Source organism: Dictyostelium purpureum (assembly GCF_000190715.1).
Source record: "Dictyostelium purpureum unplaced genomic scaffold DICPUscaffold_4, whole genome shotgun sequence".
NCBI lineage: Eukaryota > Evosea > Eumycetozoa > Dictyosteliales > Dictyosteliaceae > Dictyostelium > Dictyostelium purpureum.
In genome coordinates, this window is record NW_003519341.1 from 196,202 (window position 1) to 216,603 (window position 20,402).

Below are 20,402 nucleotides of genomic sequence, written 5' to 3' on the forward strand. Positions count from 1 at the left end.
GCGTGTAATGAGTTTTATAAAATAATTAATAATTTAAAAAATCAGAAAAGAAAAAAGACAACAAAAATAAATTATAGACACTGTACCATATGTATTTCTTTTTTTTTTTTTTTTTTTCAAATAAGATATTATTATATTTTAGGGTATAACGAAAAATAATTTAAAATAATTTTAAGAATAAAAAAATAAAAAAAAAGAAAATAATATTAATTTTTAAATTTATTAATTTGATATTTATTCTTTTAATCATTAAATAAATTAATATTTAGATACTCAGCTCTATTTTATAGATTTTAGATTTGTTTTACACAATACCCATCTTACTCAATAATAAAAATGCAAAAAAGAAAATTTCATAACGATAAATATTTAATATTAATAGATTTAATAAAAGATTTATCAGAACCAGCATACTATCAACATATTAAATTAAAAATTAAAAATATATTAGATAATAGTAATAATATTAATAATAATAATAATTATAATAATAATAATAATAATAGTTTTAATAATGATATTATAAATAAAATAGAACTACCAGAAATTATTTTAAGAAGTGATCATGATATTAGATTTGGTTTTTTAAGTAACCCAAATGAAAAAAATGAAATTTTTGAACCATTAAAATTAAGAATCGAAAATTTTAAAGAATATATCAAAATAGTTTTGGATAATCAAAATGTAGTAGAATTATTAAATGATTTGGTAGAACATTATCAACAATTCATTGTAAATTTAGTCGAAAAAGCCAAAGAAGGAACAATGTCTTTTAGTATATTTGAGTGTAAACCATTGCTAATAGTGTGCGAATCAGATTTATTATATAGGGAAATTTCCTTAGAAAAAGCCTATGAAATTGCTTCTTATAATTCCAAAGAGTATGAATATAATGGTAAAAAGAATTTTAATGGTCAATTAGCTATTGGAAGTTATGTAAATGGTGTGTTTTTTAAAGTGGTGGATAGCAATTTACAAGTAGCCAGAGAGAATGCAGTTCATCAATTTTATAGATTAATGTTCGATGAAGAGGATCAACAAGAACTTATTTCACCATCTCAATTGTTGGCTTTAAACCAAATATCAATATTACCCCCTAATGCAGATCAGCCAGAAAGAAAAGATTTATCAATACTTAAACAAAAGCATAATAAAAAACTTGCTCGTGAAATATTCAATATTGACCCAGAGTTAGAAAGAAGAATTGAAAGATCTTTAAAGAAACGAAGATCAGTATTTGTTCAAAGTACTCTTGAGGTAAAAAATGCCGAAAGTTTTCAACAGTTTTTAAAGAGGGCAAAAGAAGATCCAGATTTATTCAGGTTTTTAGAAAGGGAGAGCTATAGTGCCCATATTGTGTCAAGTATTCTATTGTTGCAAAACGATTATGGACCAGATAGTTTAGTGGTATCTTGTATTGAAGATAAGGAAACTGGTGTTAAAGAATATAAGATTATTGGTATAGACAACGATTCATGCTTAGAAGGGGGTGAATTGGATAAAAGAAACACAAATAGTTATTATGTAAATTTTAAAAATGTATTATTCACCATTCCATTAATGAAAGAACCAATAAATCAAAAGGTCAGGACTCAGATACTAAAGCAACACCCTAATTTATTTATCTTAAGTTGGTTAGTTCAAATTTTTGAAAAAGAAAATGAATACAAGAGTTTTGTCGAGTCTACCACCCAGTTTGATCTAGAGCATAATAAAGAGGAGCAAAGGAATAAATCCCTAAAGGAATTGGGAATGCCCATAAAATTTCCTAAGGAATGGATAACCAATATGTTGTCAAGATTGTCAAGAATAAGGGATATTCTAACAATAAATGGTTTAACAACACACAAAGAGCTATTTGAACAAATATGTCCATTTGCAAATTTTTTCTATCAAGAGTTGGCTAAAAAATATAAAGAACCAATCGATCTTATGGATGCGCTATATCAATTAAAATATGACTTTAAATTATTACTGTCAAATAAATCAAGAGAAAATCTTTTAGCATATAGTTTCAGTCAACAACAACAACCACCTGAACCTTCAGAATCTATTGTCGAAACGATCAAAGAGTTACTATTAATTTCAGACTATAGAAGATTTTTACCAGGTCAAAATTTAATTGAATGGTTAGAGCTTATCATTAAAGTAAAAAACCAACTTTATGATATTGTACCAAAAGAAGATGAAGAAATAAATCACGATAGCACATCTTATAATGATGATAGTACAAGCGAAGTTGATAATTCAAGTGAAGGTGGTTTTAATGAAAAAGATGGTGCAAGCAATTTAGTTAAAAATAGTTTAAAGAATAAAAATAATGTAAACAATAATAAAAATAATAATAATAATAAATTAAAAATCAAATTACACCAATCATGGTATGGTGAAAACTCAAAATCAATTTTAGTCAAATTAATTAAGCTTGGGGCCTCGGATACAGTAATTAAGGAGTTTATTAAAATGGTTGGTTTATCAATTAAAGATATCAACGAAATCAATGAAGGAGGGTCAATTATACATATTGCTATTAATGCAAATACACCGCAACTATTTAGCCAATTAAATGCATTAAAGTCATTGGGGGTCGATATTGAAAATATTCAAGGTAGTTGGACAACCCCATTAGGTATCAGTGCTTATAATAGACATTATGGTTTATTCAAATTATTGGTAGACTTAGGTGCTGGATCAAATACAAAATATGAAGCTATAAGAGCGGTTTTAGAAAACCCAAAGACAATACCAGATGATATTTATCAGTATTTAGTAAAGCTTACTTACGTAAATCCAAAATTATCACTAAAATTAACATTGGACGAAGTATTTGAAAATATTGTAAATATAAACAACCTCAAAGGAAACATTGTATTGAAATTAGTTTCAGAAAGTGACAGAGTAATCTCTCTGGAGAGCTGGAATAAGGTATTTGGCCAACTTGGTGCTACATCTATGGCCACATTGATTTCAAGGATTTCAAACAAAAATTCAATTTATTTAGAAAAAAAAGGATTACGTATCAATATCAGGTTTGATGTAACCTATCCAGGTTTGGAGTTGGCTGTAGTAGATTTATTTACAAGAATATTTAAATTTTGTTCACCCTATTGTCAAATAGGATCACTAAAAGATTCCCCAATACTTTTATATCAAGGTATCAGAGGCCAATATTTACAGGAACTATTAGAGAAACCAAACTATAATCAAATATTAACACAATTAGATCCATACAGCATCTCTAAAGTATTAATAATGTCAATGATAATAAATCCAAATGATGTCAGTTTAAATAATTATTATATTTCACCAATAGATAGCAGTAGCAACAATTTAAATAATACATTTTCACCACAGGATAATAATTTAAGATATAATATTATACCAATTAATAATGAAAGTTCATTCTTGCCATCAGTTACCAAAGACGGTCAAAAATTAACATTGCAAGTAGAAACAATATTATTTTTATTAAATCAAATGAATGAACCAGTTCATAGAGATGTTGTTAAAGAGATTAAAGAAATTAAAATTGAAACAGTTTTAAAAAATTGGCTAGAATTTTTAAAATCAATGAACCATGATTTTATTGAGCATTTCAAGAGTATTTTTTTTAATATTAATCAAAGTCATCAAGAAAGAAAAACAATAATAGGTGTTCCATTTTATCAAGGTGCTATTAGACAAATTTATACAAAGCTCATAAGACTACAAACCGAATTTAATAAAGAAAAAGAGAATCCATTGACCCATTTCGAATTATTAGAGATTATTGAACCAATGGTTGCAATTTGTTACAAACCACTGTTATTTAATCAACAATTAACTATAAGAGAAAAATATATTCAATTAAAAAATTTAAATTCTCAAACTCTTACAAACCATCCACTATCGGATTATTTATCATCAAGAGAGTATCCAAGTATTAAATCAATTCATAAAGAGTTATGGTCAATGAAGTTTACACCCTCTGAAGCAATCCACGAGTTAACTCAAGTTATCGAACAAAAAGAAAGGGTTAGAGAGATACTAGGTGATTTGAACCGACCCAATCAATTTCAAAGCTCCACTCAATCAGAGTTATCTGAAGGTATCATAGAAATGCTTATTGAAGAGCTGGATTTCAAAAAGTTAACATCTCAACAAGAACAGTTTTTATTTGATTCAATTAAGGGAAAAGCATTAAGATACCTTTTCCTTCAAAATAGCGAATTAATCAAAACCTCAATTTTCAGAACGTTCAATTTAAAAACTGTAATAAGAATGGACCTATCCAATAGTAAAGTTGAAAGCATTTCAAATAGTAATAAATTACTAAAGGGTAGTTATATATCAATGCCAGCTTTGACTCATTTAATAACAAGTGGTTGTAAATTATTAGTGAATTTAAAAATTCATGCTAATAATCTCAAAGTTTTAAATTGCTCAGATTGTCCATTGTTAAAGTTTAGAGTTGATGCCCCTAGTTTGGAGGAGGTTAAACTATCAAATAGCAATATAGACCAAAAAGCAATTTCGAAAATATCAAAGTTTAAATCTTTAGTAAACTTAAATATTTCAAAATCATTTTTAGTGCCACAAATCAAAGAGATTAGTTTGGTCAATTTTGAATCATTGATAAAGTTTATCGCAAATGACATTACAACTATCGAGAGAGTACATTTTAATTTACCTAAAGTAGAATACATAAATTTAGAGGGCTGCTTAAAATTATCAAGTATTACAGGCTCAGCACCATTATTAAAAATATTAGAAATAAATGCAGATTTTAATTTTAAATCACCATCAATAAATAATTTACCAACACCAACAACATCATCTCATAGTATCAGTAATAGCAATAGTAATAGCTTTACATCAAGCAAGGTCAACGTTTGTGGTATTGATAAACACATTCCTTATTTCAGAAAGTTGATTGGGTCTCATTCAAATGTTTCCAATTGCACAGATTATATTAAAAGCCAGAGCCATGAATTTCAATTTTGGTATTTATCAGAAAAAGAAAGCAACACTGCCACTATCGATTTATATTTAAGAAATTGCTTTTGGATGGTTCTGTTTTTTGACCTTTCTATGGCTCCAGCTCAAGAGTCAATTGAAATTTTTAAAAGCTATTGTCAGTATATAAAAAACAATTCATTTAATGTCAAGATTATATTATTTGGATTTGGTTATGGTGTAGAAAGTGATAGCGAGTTCAAGTTAAAACAATTTAGAGATGAATATAAAATCGAAACATTTATTTATCTACCATACATTTCAGAGCAATTCCAAAGAGATTATATCAGAGATAGTTTATTTTCAATTTTAAGAAATGATAAAATACAGCTATTAATTAATCAGCATATATTCCAATGTAGAAAAGAAATTGAATATTTTAAGGTTCAAAAAATATCATCTCATCTCTTAAACAACAATGTATTAATAATTCAAATGCTAGAGTTGCTTGATGGAGTTGATTTATTAGATCTAATAGATTACTTTAAAGATGAAATCAAGAAAATATCAATAATTTTCGAATTGTTAACTCAATTATTCAACGTAGATGTATTAATTAAGCAGTTAATAGAATCCAATAGAATACACAGTAGAAATAACAGTAGTAGTAATATTCGTATTCATAGTCGTAATGGAAGTACTAATAGTAATCACAGTAATAGTAGTAGTAACTTGGCATCATATGTCGAAAGTATTTTAAATGCAAATGGTAACGGTACAACAAACAATAACAACAATAACAACAACAATAGCAACAACAATAACAGTTTATCATTAAAGTATTATGAAGAAGAAAAGAATGAATTAAAGAATAAACTAAATACAAATAAAGAATTAATTGGTGTGGCATTTAGAAATCTAAAAAGAATATATTATATTGCATTAATTAGGGATGTTAAAAAAGTTATTGACCTACTAAAGCCAATCTATTCAAAGAAATTAGAACTATACCAAAAAGAATATTTCAAAGATTACGACGATAACATTGATTTTAGTTTTTCAGAAATTAGAGAATTATACCAAACAACATCATCTGGTTTTTCGTCCAATTCAATACTTCCAAGAATATGTTACTCGGGTTTCTTGTTGCCTTTCCAATTGTTTATTAAATTAAAAGATCCAAAATTATTAAATTGTCCATTTGACGATTGTTTCCCAACAGAACACAAATCGAGAAATAACAGCACTAATGGTGGATCATTATCAAGCAGTGGTGAACATAATTTAAAGGTTAACCCAAGTTTAACATCATCAACAAGCACAACTTATTTATTGGGGGATGAGGAAGAGTTAAAATGGATAAATTGTATAACTCCACTTTCAATTCTAATCGATCAAAAATGCACAGAAATTCTTCATTGGTTAATTAAAAATGAAATATTACAAGAAAATTCAATAATTGATGAAGGTTTATTAAGAGCATCAATGAACGGAAATTTAGAATATGTTAAAATGTTTGTTTCAAACGGTGCAGATATAAATTACTACCCAGTCGATCTTCAAATGAGTCCCTTGTTATTTGCCGCAAAAAATGGTCATTTAGATGTAGTCAGGTATTTGTTTGATAATGGCGCCGATATTCATTGCAGAAATAGAGATGGTTTAACCTCACTTCATTACGCAACTCAATCTAATAGCAATCAGTTACTAGATTTATTATTATCAAAAGATAATGGAAGTGGATTCTTTACAAGAAGTAGCAAAAGTCAAAATCATTTAGTTTATAAAAACACACCATCATTTATAGTTGTTTCAAATAAAGATATTACAAAAGAATAAAAGAAATAAATAAAAGAAATAAACAATAAAAGAATTAATTATATTTTAATTTTTTATAAAAATAAAAGAGTGTTTTTGTAAAACTATATCTTATTTTTTTTTCTTTATTATTTTAAATATATATACTCTTCATTTATTTTAAATGATGTAATGTTTGATGGTATATATTTAATTATTTGATTTTTTAGTTTATTATAATCGACCTTATCATTATAAATTAAATGAAGATCAATAATATTTGATGGTAGTTTTAAAAGTAATCCAATGTTTATATAGTTGGATAAACTGAGTGAAATAATGGAGGTTGGTATTGCTTCTGTTGTAAAATCATAACTATAATCTATTAATGAAAGTTTTGTCACTGAGGGTGGTATTTGATTTCTTTTAATTTCATTTTTTGGTGAGTATTTTAAAATGGTTGGATTGATGTCAAATTTTGTGATGTTTAATTCTGCTCCATTATATACATAAAATGATGATAGTGGGTACTCGTAGCTATTACCAAAAACAACTTCTTTAATTGAACTTGGAAAACTATCTTTTAGTATTGGTTGGTTGTATTTATCACCAAATTGAAGAGAGTAGAGATTTGGTGGTAAATAGTTGGGCTTTATAATATGATTATAGTTACTGCCAAATACCAGCTTGGTTAAATAGATAGGAAGTATTCCTATATCCAGAGGTTTGTTAAAGCTACCCCCAAAATATAATGTCTCTAGTGTGATGGGGAAACTACCATATTTGATTGTACAGTCAAAGCAATAACCAAACTTTAGCTCCTTTAATGAGTTGCAGTTATTGAACAAACCATCGATAGACTGATTAAAAGAGTCTCCAAACGAAAGGGAAACCAAGTTATTGGGAATAGCTAGCTCTTGGTTAAACCAAAATCCAAATGACAGTTTTCGCAAATTTGAAGGTAATGAATTTGTTGAAAGGACTTGATTAAAGCAGTTCCCAAAAGAAATCTCTTCAATTTCGTCATGTAATATACCTTTGGTTAGTTCTTGATTAAAGCAATCGCCAAATGAAATGAAGCGTATGGTTTTTGGTAAAGAGCCAACGGTAATAGGTTGGTTAAAACAATCACTCATAACTAGTCTGGTAATTGATCCATCAGATGGAAGGTTTAGTTGGTGGTTAAAAAAATAACCAAGGGATACCATGGTACAGCTTTTGGGTATAACACTTTCATTCAAAGATTTCCACAAGAAAGCATCGAAATTAAAAGTTGATGAGACTCTGTTTGGGGTAGATCTTGATAATGGAATCAATTCTAACGATGATACGCTTTTATTCCTAACAATCATGGGCTGGTTATTGTATCCATTATAGTTAATTTCTGTTTTGTTGCTTGATGGAATACTATTTGAAAGTAACGGTTGATTAAAATCCCTTCCAAAAGTAATTGATTTTAAGTTTGTAGGTAGAAACCCAGAATAAATTCGTTGGTTAAAAGAAGGGCCAAATGTTATACTTGTTATGCTATTTGGGAGTTTTTCTATTGGTTTATTATACTTTGGACCAAAAATAATAGTATCTACATTAATCGAGATGGAAAGAGGGCACAGCGGTTTATTTATATCCCAGTACAAAATATTGTCGTTGCAATAGTCATTTCTTAAATAATTGTGGTCTAGTAATGTTGTGATAGAGTCTCTTTCGATATATTTGTATAAAAAACAATGCTGAATAAAATTGATACAATATTGATCTAAATTATTATGAGTGACTGAGTGTGCATTATTATTTTCTAAATCTAGACATTGGTAGCCATTCATTTCCAGTACCAAATTACCAATTTGTTTTAAATGGGATGATATATTTTGTGTTGCTGAATAGTCGGTGATGAATATTTGGTATTCATTATTTATTATTATATTATTACTGGATAGATTTATATTTTTTATATTCAAATCGAATAAATAAAGAACTGCCTCTAAAATCTGTTTTATTATTATCTTAACTATTATATGTGGTATTTTATCTTTAAATTTTTCAATAAAGCTATATAGTGTTATTCCTTCCTTATATTTGATAAAACATATTAAATTGTTTTGGTATGACTTAATAACTGTTTTTGATAAACTATGATGGTTTATTATTTTATTTACTTTAATAAAACTAGAGTCGCAATTCTGAAAGAAATGATTAAGTTAGTATAATACTCGGTTAATAAATAATATACAAAAACTAATACATACATTCTCCTTACTATAAATTTTTATTAAATAATGGCCTTTGGAAAACTCTGAGTCATTTATAATTTCGATTTTAAAATGACCGCAACCAACCTCTTCAATTATATTTAATATGGATACACCATTATTGTTTGTGAATGAAAATAAACATTCCAATCCAATATCAACTTTAGAATCTGACATAGCTATTTCTCCACCTTCATTAATTAATATAATTTCATTATTTGTGTTTTTCTAATATATATAAAAGTTAATTAGTATTACAGTCCTTTTATTATATTTAATATCAATATTTAATTACACACCCTTTTTATATATGGGTGGTCGATTAGTTGAGATATATTGTATCTTTTCTTTGGATCTACATTAAGGGAATTATACAGAAAATGTTTTAAAGATGGTGCTAAATAAGTTGGAATTTCTTTTATATATTGTTGTTTGGATTTCTTTTGTTGTTGATTGTTTATTTCTTTTTTCTTTTTTAAATCACCACCAGTCATTTCAATAATTGTACATGCTAATGACCAAACATCAGATTTTCTTGAAGCTGTATTGTTGCATAATAATACTTCAGGAGCCATATAATTGATTGTACCGGTAAAGGAATGGTTTTTAGAGTCGTTTTCAAAGAGTTTTGATAGTCCAAAGTCAATAATTTTCACAACTCCTTTACTTGATATCATAATATTTGCACTTTTGATGTCCCTATGAATAATATTCTCCTTATGGATATAATATAATGCATCTAATAATCTACATGTGATACTATAAACCATATGATTATTTGAAAAGCTTCCTGTTGCTAATTTCTCCAATTTTTTATCGATTGAAAGACCATCAATAAACTCTGTATATAAATAACAATACCTTTCATCTTCTTTAAAATTATAGTACTCTAAAATATTTGGATGGTTAATTGTTTTTAATTTATCCAATATACTAATTTCGTCATTGTTCTACAATAAAAAAAACATTATTAGAAAACACTGTGTTTAGTTTATAATATAGTATAGTTTATACTTACAAAGTTTTGTTTTTTTATTACTTTTATAGCTTCAAACCATCCTATTCCTTCTTCACTATATCTTTCTATTTTTACAACAAATCCAAAATTACCTTTTCCTAAAATATCAATTATTTTAAATTTATTATTAGTTTGATTTGATAAATGTTTAATTAAATATTTATATTTTTTTTTATCTTCAATTTTATCATTTTGATTCTTATCATTTTTCACAAAATTAAATACATATCTAAGCATTTAAATTTATTATATTTAATATTATAGTATTATAGTATTATTAATTATTATTGTTTTATAAAATATTAAGATATTAATTATAATTTTTTTTATAATCATGATTTATTTTTATTATATTTATTTATTGATTATAAAAACACACTTTTTTTTTTTAAAGATGAAAATACAAATTTTAATATATTTATTTAATTAAATATTATAATTAATTTTTGTAAACTTGATGAACTTTTAGAATAAACAGAATTAATATTAATAAAAGATAAATACTTTAGTGTGAGGCTCTTAAATTTAATTTATAAGTTCAGTTTTGTAAATTATATATTACATAATGATAAAAATAATTGAAAAAAGAGGGATTTTGTGAAAAAAAAAATAAATTAAAAAAAAAAAAAAAATTTTTTTTTTTTTTAATAATTTTGAGTTTTAAAATTTTATCTTATTCGAATAACCATGTTCAACTTCATAATCAATTAATATATAATGAATGGATGATATATTTAGAATATAAAAAAGATTTAAAAGAAAAACAAATAAAAGATATAAAAAAGCACTCACCCTCCCAAAATAAAAAAATAACCCAAAAATAAAAAATGATGTTTGTGTGTGTGTGTATGTGTGTGTATGCGTTTATGTGTATGCTTGTGCTTTTTTTTTTTTATTGTAATTAAATTATGGGGGTAAGAGAATATATTAATACATATATTTTAGCACACTTTCTTTCTTTTTTTAAAATTAAAAAAAAAAACATTAATAATAATTTTAATTCTTTATTGTAATTGATAATAATAATAGACTAAAATAATATATATAATATAATTTTTTTTTTTTTTTTGCTTTTTTTTTTTATTTTTTGTAAATTTGAAAAATAATATTTAACAATATTACATATTTAAAAAATAAACAAATAATAATAACTCTAAAAAAATAAGATTATTATAATAGCAATAGTACAACTGTGTGTTTTGTAGAAAGGTAATAATAGCAATAACTTCACAAAAATTATTTATTTAAATAAATAACAGTAAATAATTAAATAAATAAATAAAATAAATACATAACAGATAAATTATAATTACACAAAACTTATCCATATAATTCATCTCTATATAACAATAATTAAATACAAATAAAAATACTTTTTTATATATATATTTTTTTTTTCAATTCATATCATTAAAAATACAATAGGTGGTTAAAAAATATTTTTATAAAATTAAATCATTTATCATATACCATACTATACCAACACGTGTTGTTTATTAAAATCTATCCACCATTAATATAGTAATATAGTAAGTTTATTTATAAATTATTTAATTTTTTAATTATAAAATAAAAAAACTAATTGTTTTTGAAAACTAGAATTCAAAAAATAATGGAAGAGATTTTAATCGACAATTCAAAACATGAACTAAATGAAGAATTAAAATTAATTGAAAGTAGAAATTTAAATCAAAATGATGAATATATAGAAAAAAAAATAAAACTTTCAGATTTAATAGATGGAATTTCAAAACCAGCCCACTATCACCAAATAAAATTAAAAATTTATAAATTCATTAAAAAATTTGCAGAAAACAATAATACTAATGGTAATAAAAGTGATGATTCTATAATAAATGGTTTAATTATCAATAATTATATAAACAATAATAATAGCTATGATATTAGTAAAAGTAATAGCTTTAATATTAGTAATAGTAGTCATAATGAAGATTTAGAAAATTTAAAACAAGTTTTGAATTTTATTGTTCCACCGGAATCTTTATTGGCCAGTTGTGACGATTTTAGAATAAATTTTTTAAATGCACCAAATGAAGCAAACGAAATATTTGACCCTTTAAAGTTAAGAATAGAGAAGTTTCAAGTTTTATTAAATACTTTTTTTAATGACACACCAATAGAACCATTATTAAAGGAGTTGATAGAGCAGTATAGAATTTTTATAACAAATTTGGTAGAGAAGGTCAATTTGCAAGGAAAATCAAAAACTTTTAAAATTTTAGATGCAAATCCATTGATCCTGGGTGAAAATTTAATATATAGGGAAATATCATTGGAGAAAGCATACGAAGTTGCGTCCTATAATCCAAACGAATACGAATACGAAAGAAAAAATGAAAATGGTCTTAGTATTGGTGGAAAAGTAAATGGGGTCTATTATAAAGTAGACAATGGCTCCACACTATTGCGTCCTGCAAGGGAAAATGCTGTCTTTTCATTCTACAAAAATCTATATGGCCACGACAAATATATAACATCAACTCAACTAATTGTAATCAGTCAGCTACCCATTTTACCACCACAAGATTGTGAAGAAAGAAAGAATTTATTTGAATTAAAAATGCGTCATAATGTTAGAAATGCAAGGGAAGCTTTTAAATTTGAACCTGGTCTAGAGCGTAGAATAGGAAATGCCCTTTATCGACAAAGAGCAATATACATTCAAGGATCTTTGTATATTGAAGGTGAAAATATGGACCCATTTTTAAAAAGAGCAGAGAATGATCAATCATTATATGATTCAATAAATAGAGACAGCTTTAGTGGTCATATTTTAGCAAGTTTATTATTATTACCAACGGATTACAAGGCTGATAATTTAACAATTGAAAAAGACACTGGCAATATTGTAGGCATTGACAACGACGGTTGTTTAGAATCTGAAGAAATTCAAAGAATTGTCAGGGATCCTGTTTGTTCATATTTTGTCCGTGTCAAGAATGTTTTGTATACTCTACCATTAATGGCCGAGGAAGTTTCGAAAACCATAAGACAACAATTTATTTCGCATCATCCAAATCTTTTCTTGTTGAATTGGTTAATAGAACAAATTGAAAAAGAATCGGTCTATTACTCTTTCATCAAAAAATCAATTCCCATCGAAACAGAAAATAAGAAAAAGGTGTTAGAAAATACTCTTCAAAATTTACATCTACCATTTGAATTCATTCCTGGCTTAATTACAGATATCCTATCAAGATTTTTAAAGATTAAAAGAATATTAAAATCAAAAGGTATAGTTTCTCATATGGAGCTATTTAAACAAATTCATCCATTTGCGAGCACCTATTATGAAGCATTATCTAGAGCTGTTAAAGACCCATTATCTCATATTGATAGTTTAAACTCTAGCCAATCTCAATTTACAGATGTATTAATCAATAATTTACCAGAAGAGTTAAACTCAATGTTGGAACAGCTTTCAAAAAAACAATTTCTAAATTTAAACAGTTCTATTTCATTAAAAGACACCATCAAGGAGTTAATATTAAACTCAAGCTATAATGATTTTGCCGAAGGTGAAGATATTGTCCAATGGTTTGAAAAAATAATGGAAATCAAAAGTTTCTTAGAAGGTAAATCAAATACTATACACTCCACCGTAGAGGATAATTTCTGCACCGAGGAATTAAAATGTAACGAGGTACTTAAATTACACGAGTCATGGTATAAATCATCCTCAAGTGTTTTGGTAGAGCTAATTCAAAATAATGCATCCGATATCATTCTAAAAGAGTTTATAAACATTTGCAATCTTTCAAAAGAGGATTTAAACAAAATTTCAGATAATGAACATGGTTCTTTGGTTCATGTGGCTATCAATTCAAACACTCCAAATATGTTTAAACAAATTATCACCCTTTTTTCATTCGGCGCAGAAATTGATGATACAGAATCATCTTGGATATCCCCATTATGCTTAAGCTGTCATAGTAAAAACTACGAACTATTCAAACTATTAATTGATTTAGGTGCCGGTAGCTCCTCAACATATGGTCAAGTTCATATAGAAAAGATTAATTCATTTTACAAATCACTCAGCCAATATCAAAAAGATGAACTCAAACCATACTTATCAAAACTATGTTTTGTAAACCCAAAAATTATTTGGAAAATTTTAATAGATCAATTTTTTATACCAGTTTCTCAATCACCATCAACTGTTAAAACCAATTTAAAAATTATTAAAACTGCATCTGAAGGCGAAAGAATTATAAGCCCAGAATTTTGGAGGGATATATTTAATACAGACGGTTCACCTATTAAACCCAATCCTTTTGGTCTCAGATCGGTTCCATTTATTAAAAAGAATGGTTTTAGAATATATATAAAATTTGAACCTCAACTCCCAGGTACAGAATATGCAGTTACTCGTCTTTCCAGTTCTCTTTTTGGGTATATTTCGCCCTATTGTGAATTAGCCGCTATCAATGATGTACCAGTACTGTTATCACAAGGTGTCAAGGGCGAACCATTAATAAATTGTTTAAATGACCCAAAAAAACTTGGTAATTTGGATCCATCAAATATTTCAAAAGTTTTATTAACTGCAATGTTAATTAATCCCGGCGATGGTAATTTAGCGAACTATATTGTTGCACCAAATGACTATATAAGCAAAAGAGGTAAAAAGGGAAAATCGTTTGGGAATGATTCACCTCAAGTGTATCGTATTATTGCAATTGATAATGATCAAGCTTTTATGCCAGCAGTATCTAAGGAGATTAAGGGTTCAGGTTTATCAGGTACCAAGTTATCATTACAAGTTGAAACAGTTTTATTTTTATTAGATCAAATGAACGATCCTATTCATCAAGATGTTATTGATTCAATCAAAGATAAAGATTTAAATATTTTGCTCGGTCATTGGTTAACAAGTTTAAAAATTCATCACCAAAATGCAGTAAGTTTATTCTCTAAAATAAATTACAACTTTAAAGAAAAAACATCAAAAAGAAAAACTGTAGTCGGTGTATCTTTTGCACCAGGAATGATAAAGCAACTATTCACAAAGCTTATGCGTTTACAAACTGAACTAAATAAAAAAAGAAAAAAACCAATTACACATTTAGAACTATTAGAAGTTCTAGAGCCACTAGTAGCAGCTCGTTACAAACCAATTCTCAACAATAAAGAGCTAAACCTTTATGATAAATTTGAAAGAATCAAACACCTAAACAAAAACGAACATATCAATGGAATTATCTCGTTAACAAGCTCAGCCCATCCATCATCTTTTGTTTTAGAATCATCAGATATCCCAAATGCAGGAGATATTCAAACCCAATTATTACTAGGACAATATGGCCCTGATCAAGCAATAGTCGAGCTTGAGATGATTAAAAATCAACATACTAAAATTAATCAAATTTTGAAAGATTTGGGTCAACTTAAAAGTTTACAAGGCGGTAAAAAAATTTCATTCTCAGCTTCATCATCCCCAATGCCAAATAAAAGTGAAAAAATAAAAAGAGACAAAGATATTACAGAAGGTATACTCGAAGAGCTATTGAAAGAGGCAAATTTCTCAAGATTAACTATAGCACAAGAAAAGGATCTACTTGACCACATTAAAGGAAAGGATTTAAGATATATAAATATTAGACAGAGCAAAGTTTTAAAATCAACATTATTTAAAAACTTTAAACTTTCTTCTATTGTAAATATGGATTTAACAGAGAGTGAAATCGATTCAATTGCAAACTCTGGTATTATTGGAAACCAAGCTGTTGTAATGCCATCACTCACCCATTTAACACTGGACAATTGTTCCCAATTATTTATGTTAAAAATCCAAGCCGACAATCTTAAAGTTTTAAGAGCAGAAAATTGTTTTCAACTAAAGATACTTGAATTAACAGCACCATTATTAGAATCATTAAATATATCTGGTTCAATAATCGATTCCAAAGTTTTAGAAAATATCTCCAAGCTAAGCAAACTTATAAAATTAAATGTTTCAAATTGTAAATTCTTTGTAAAAGAAATATCATTCAATTTCCCACAATTAGTAAAACTTGTTTCAAGTAATATCCCAAATTTAGAAAAGGTATCGATAAACTTACAAAGTGTTGAAATTATTGATTTTGACAATTGCCCAAATATTTATTCAATAGTAGGATATGCCCCCAGACTAAAGAACCTAATATTGAACCCTACAATTTATTTAAAGAATGATTTATCAAGTAGTATAAATGGAAGTGGAAACCTATTAAGTACAAGTGGTGGTGCTTTAAATTCAAATATAAATAATACCAATAACTTAAATAATAATAATAACGTCAACAATAATAATAATAATATACCATTAACAAATATTTTTAAATCAAATGTATGTGGTATAGATAAGCACCTTAGTTATTTTAAAAGATTAATTGGTTCAAATTCAAAAAATCCTTTAACCTGTAATGACAACATAAAGAATTTAAACTATGACTATCAGTTTTGGTATTTACCAGAAAAGGAATCATCTCCTACAACCTCACTTTATTTAAGAAATTCATCATCATTAATTTTATTCTTTGATTTATCAATGGGTGAAACAATACAAGAAACAATTGAAATTTTCGATAGATATTGCAGTAAATCATTTTTAGACAGCAGCAACTCATTTAGACCCAAAGTTATTTTAGTAGGGGTCGGGTATGGATTGGAAAATAGGGAAATTAATCAAAAAATTGAAGATTTCAAGAAGAGATATTCAATTGATACATTTATTTATTTAGAAAACTGTGGTGAAAAATGGCAACAAGAGTACATTAGAGATTGTTTATTTGCAAACTTAAGAAATGATAGATTGGAACTTTTAAAAACCCAACACCATTTCCAGTATAATAAGAATATCGAAAAGGTTGCCCTTCATGATATAGCTAAACAGATGATACAAAAAGATATTTTAATAATTCAAATGATGGATTTACTAGAAGGTTTAGATTTTTCAAATATGATCATTCACTTTGAAGAAAACATTAAATCAATTCATGAAGTTTTAGAACTACTAAATCAATATAAAAACATTTTAGAGGAAAACCAACTACAACAAGAGCAAGCATCAAAAAAAGATTTCCTCAGGATAAAAATTATTCAGAACAAACAACAAGATTTCCAAGACAAGCTTGATAGATATCAAGAAGTTATGAATATCTCTATTATCTTTAGAAACCTAAAGAGACTTTACTATTTAGCATTGATTAAGGATTTTAAAAGAATTACAGAAAAATTAGAAACAATTTACCATGATTATCCATTTACCCAGTTCCAAAAAGACTATTTCAACGACGAAGATATCATTAATTTCAGCTTCAAATCAGACCCAACTCTATATAACTCAGTTTCTTCAGGTTTATCAACCAATGTTACTTTATGCAGAATCACAGTATCAGGTTTTATCCAAGTATTTCAATGGTATATGGTAAAGAATCCTCATCTATTAGAAATATCAGTTTTAGATGAAGTCCATCCAGCTGAAAAAGACTCAAATTTGGAATTCCCATTCGACAGAACACCATTAACCTATGCTATTGAATACAAATCCAACAACATTATTCAATGGTTAATTAATAATGGATATATAACAAAAGGAATTTTAAATATAGCACTTATTAAATCTTGTATTGTTGGAAATTTAGATTTTGTTAAAAGCTTTATTGAAAATAAAGCAGACATCAACTGCTGCATATCAACACTAGAAATGACACCATTATTATTTGCAAGTAAATATGGTCACACAAATATTGTAAGCTATTTATTAGAAATGGGAGTTCAAACAGATAAAAAAAATAAAAATGGATGGAACTGCATTCACTATGCTGCTAAAAATCAAAATAGGGATATTATTGATTTGGTATTAAAGAAATCTCCAAATATTATAAACTCACTTACAAATCTTGGCGAATCTCCTTTATATTTAGCTGTAACCTCTGGTTCAAAAAATTTAAACGAATTTTGTTGGTCTCTAATTTCCCAATACAAATCAAGTACAAAATGCTTTATAGATGGCGCTGAAATTGATATTATCAATACCTATTTAAAACAATAAAAAAATAAAACTATTTAAAAACAATAATAATTTTTTTTTCTTTTTTTTTTTAATAAATAATAATTTTATTTTAGATTTTTTTATAAAAGTACAGTTTTAATAAATAAATAAATAATAAATAAATAAATAAATAATTTTTTGATTTGATATTTTTTGAATTAAATAAAAAAAATAAATAATATTAGTTTTTTTTGACAATTTAAATAGTCCAGAATTCTCTCCAACGGTCAGAATTAAAGATTTTGTTTACTCTGGCAATATCGTTAAATGATTGGACACTATTTGAATTTCCATTATCATTGATTTTAAATGATTTTGATGAATTGGTATTTAATGAGATTGAAGTTAAATTTTCTATTGAAAGAAATAAAAAAACAATTAATATTAATTTTATTTCTATGAAAAACTAATCGAATATTATACATACTTAAAAGTGACATTTTGTTATTTTTAATATTAAACTGTGTTTTTAATTATATTTTATTTTATATTTTATTTTATATTTTATTTTATATTTTATTTTATTGTTTTTCTTTTATTTAAATGATAAAATAAAAAATTGTTTAAATAGTTTTTATTTTTATTGTATTTTTTTTTTTACAATTTTAATTAATTTTAAATTTTTAAATATTAATAAAATATAATCTACACTTACTTTTAATTCCTTTAAAATAAACGAGACTCAAAAAAGTATCATTATAAATGATTTTATCGTAAAAATTAGGTTTTTTTTAAAAATATCTTGTAATTTTTTGTATGCAGTTATGCATTAAAATGGAATTTTTTTTTATCATTTTAAATTAATAATTATTTATAAAAACTGTGGTGTTATAAAATTTTGTTTGTGTTATTCAGTTGAGATAATTATTATATAATTGAGTTTTACATATTGTCCTTTTTGAAACATTTTGTATTTTTGTATTTTTTTTTTATTTATAGTATTGCATGATTAGTTTTTTTTTAAATCAATAATTATCTTATTGTCGCTGTAGTTAGTGTGTTGGTTTATATTATTATAATTTATATTTATTGATAATAGTGATGTTGTGTTTTTTTTTTTCAATTTTCTATTGGTACCAAATTTGTAATTTTTTTAAATAATAATTAAAAAATAATCATTGTTCAACTTTAACTTAAAAAATTTGTAATCACATATTATTGTTAATCGAATAGTACTTTTAGTTAATGGCATTATCTATTTATTTATGTGTGTGTGGTTTTTTATAATAGTGTGTGTGATATTGTGGGGAGGTGTGTGAAAGTGGGGTAGCCAGGTTAGAGAAAGATTATTTTTTTTTTTTTTTTAATATATGGATTGTGAGTTTATATATAAATTATTTTCTATATTTAATATTGGATTGTGGATTTTAACAACATGTGGTAATAATGTTTTTATGTGTTTAAAAATTATAAATGGTGAAAAAAACACATATCAAAAGCATGATAAAAATAGGCGATAAGATTTAAAAATAAAAGAAAAAAAAAAAAATAATAACGATAAAAAAGATATGAAAGAAACATACCAAATAAAGATAAAAAACCAATTGAAAATATTCCATTAACCAAACATGTTTACATATTAAAATTAAATGGACTATCATTTAAAGTTAAAATATTATAAAAAAAATATAAATAGACAGGTCATATTGATAAAACTAATAATATCGCATTCATCTTATTCAGAATTGTCTTTTAATCTATTGTTATTTTAGGACTATAAAAACTACATTTCCAGCCACTCATATGCTTTCACATTTTCCTCATTTATAAATTTATAATAAAATATCTTTATCTTTAAATTGTTATAACACAACAGCTGTTGTTATATTTTAATGTTTTATTAAGTTATTATTATTATAAATGTTTTTTAAAATTTCTATTTGTTAATTTTTTTATTTTAACAAATCAAATTTATTTACCAATAGGAATTATAATATCACAAAATTATAATAAAATGATTTTATAAAAAAATTAAGTTATGATTAATCTAATGTTTATTTTAAAAAAAATTTTGTTTGTACAAATTAATTGAATTAAGTATTAAAACCAATACAATTAATTGACATAGAAGATTCTTATTATGATTATATCTCTTGAGGTTTAAATATCTAGTATTTCTTTATATTAATAAAAGACCTTGGGGATTAAACCATAGACAATTTATATTGTTATATTATTTCAAAATAATATCAATCGATATTTAATTTTATTTAATCTCTTTATTTTTTATTAAATTTTTAAAGTTATTTCAATTAAATATGAATAAACAAAGAATTTATCTCTTTTCATAAAATTTTTTGAAACTAAAAAAATATGTAATTTTTTTGTTAAATTGAACTTCATT

At 25.5% G+C, this 20,402-nt stretch overlaps 4 protein-coding genes across 4 annotated transcripts; 2 read left to right on the plus strand and 2 right to left on the minus strand.

Annotated features, from left to right (window-relative positions):
- Positions 1-117: 117 nt before the first annotated feature.
- On the plus strand, positions 118-6,858 carry DICPUDRAFT_96302 (uncharacterized protein). The gene is made up of 2 exons (XM_003283163.1): positions 118-143; positions 270-6,858. Exon 2 carries the CDS (start codon positions 337-339, stop codon positions 6,772-6,774), a length of 6,438 nt encoding a protein of 2,145 aa, XP_003283211.1. The 5' UTR covers positions 118-143; positions 270-336; the 3' UTR covers positions 6,775-6,858.
- A 419-nt stretch (positions 6,859-7,277) lies between these two features.
- On the minus strand, positions 7,278-8,270 carry DICPUDRAFT_19394 (uncharacterized protein; the record flags this gene model as incomplete). Its single annotated transcript, XM_003283196.1, has 2 exons — positions 7,278-7,962; positions 8,155-8,270. Coding segments are annotated over 2 exons (801 nt in total), but the record flags the coding sequence as incomplete, so codon positions are not given.
- Positions 8,271-9,268: 998 nt separating this feature from the next.
- On the minus strand, positions 9,269-9,889 carry DICPUDRAFT_25407 (uncharacterized protein; the record flags this gene model as incomplete). Its single annotated transcript, XM_003283197.1, has 1 exon — positions 9,269-9,889. A coding segment is annotated over one exon (621 nt), but the record flags the coding sequence as incomplete, so codon positions are not given.
- A 1,722-nt stretch (positions 9,890-11,611) lies between these two features.
- DICPUDRAFT_25433 (uncharacterized protein) lies at positions 11,612-18,831 on the plus strand (the record flags this gene model as incomplete). The annotated part of the gene is made up of 3 exons (XM_003283164.1): positions 11,612-11,837; positions 11,958-17,932; positions 18,739-18,831. 3 exons carry the CDS (start codon positions 11,612-11,614, stop codon positions 18,829-18,831), a joined length of 6,294 nt encoding a protein of 2,097 aa, XP_003283212.1.
- Positions 18,832-20,402: the final 1,571 nt, after the last annotated feature.

Bases quoted from the DNA above. Each gene is read 5' to 3' on its own strand.
- DICPUDRAFT_96302 (XM_003283163.1), top strand. From the start codon at position 337: ATGCAAAAAAGAAAATTTCATAACGATAAATATTTAATATTAATAGAT.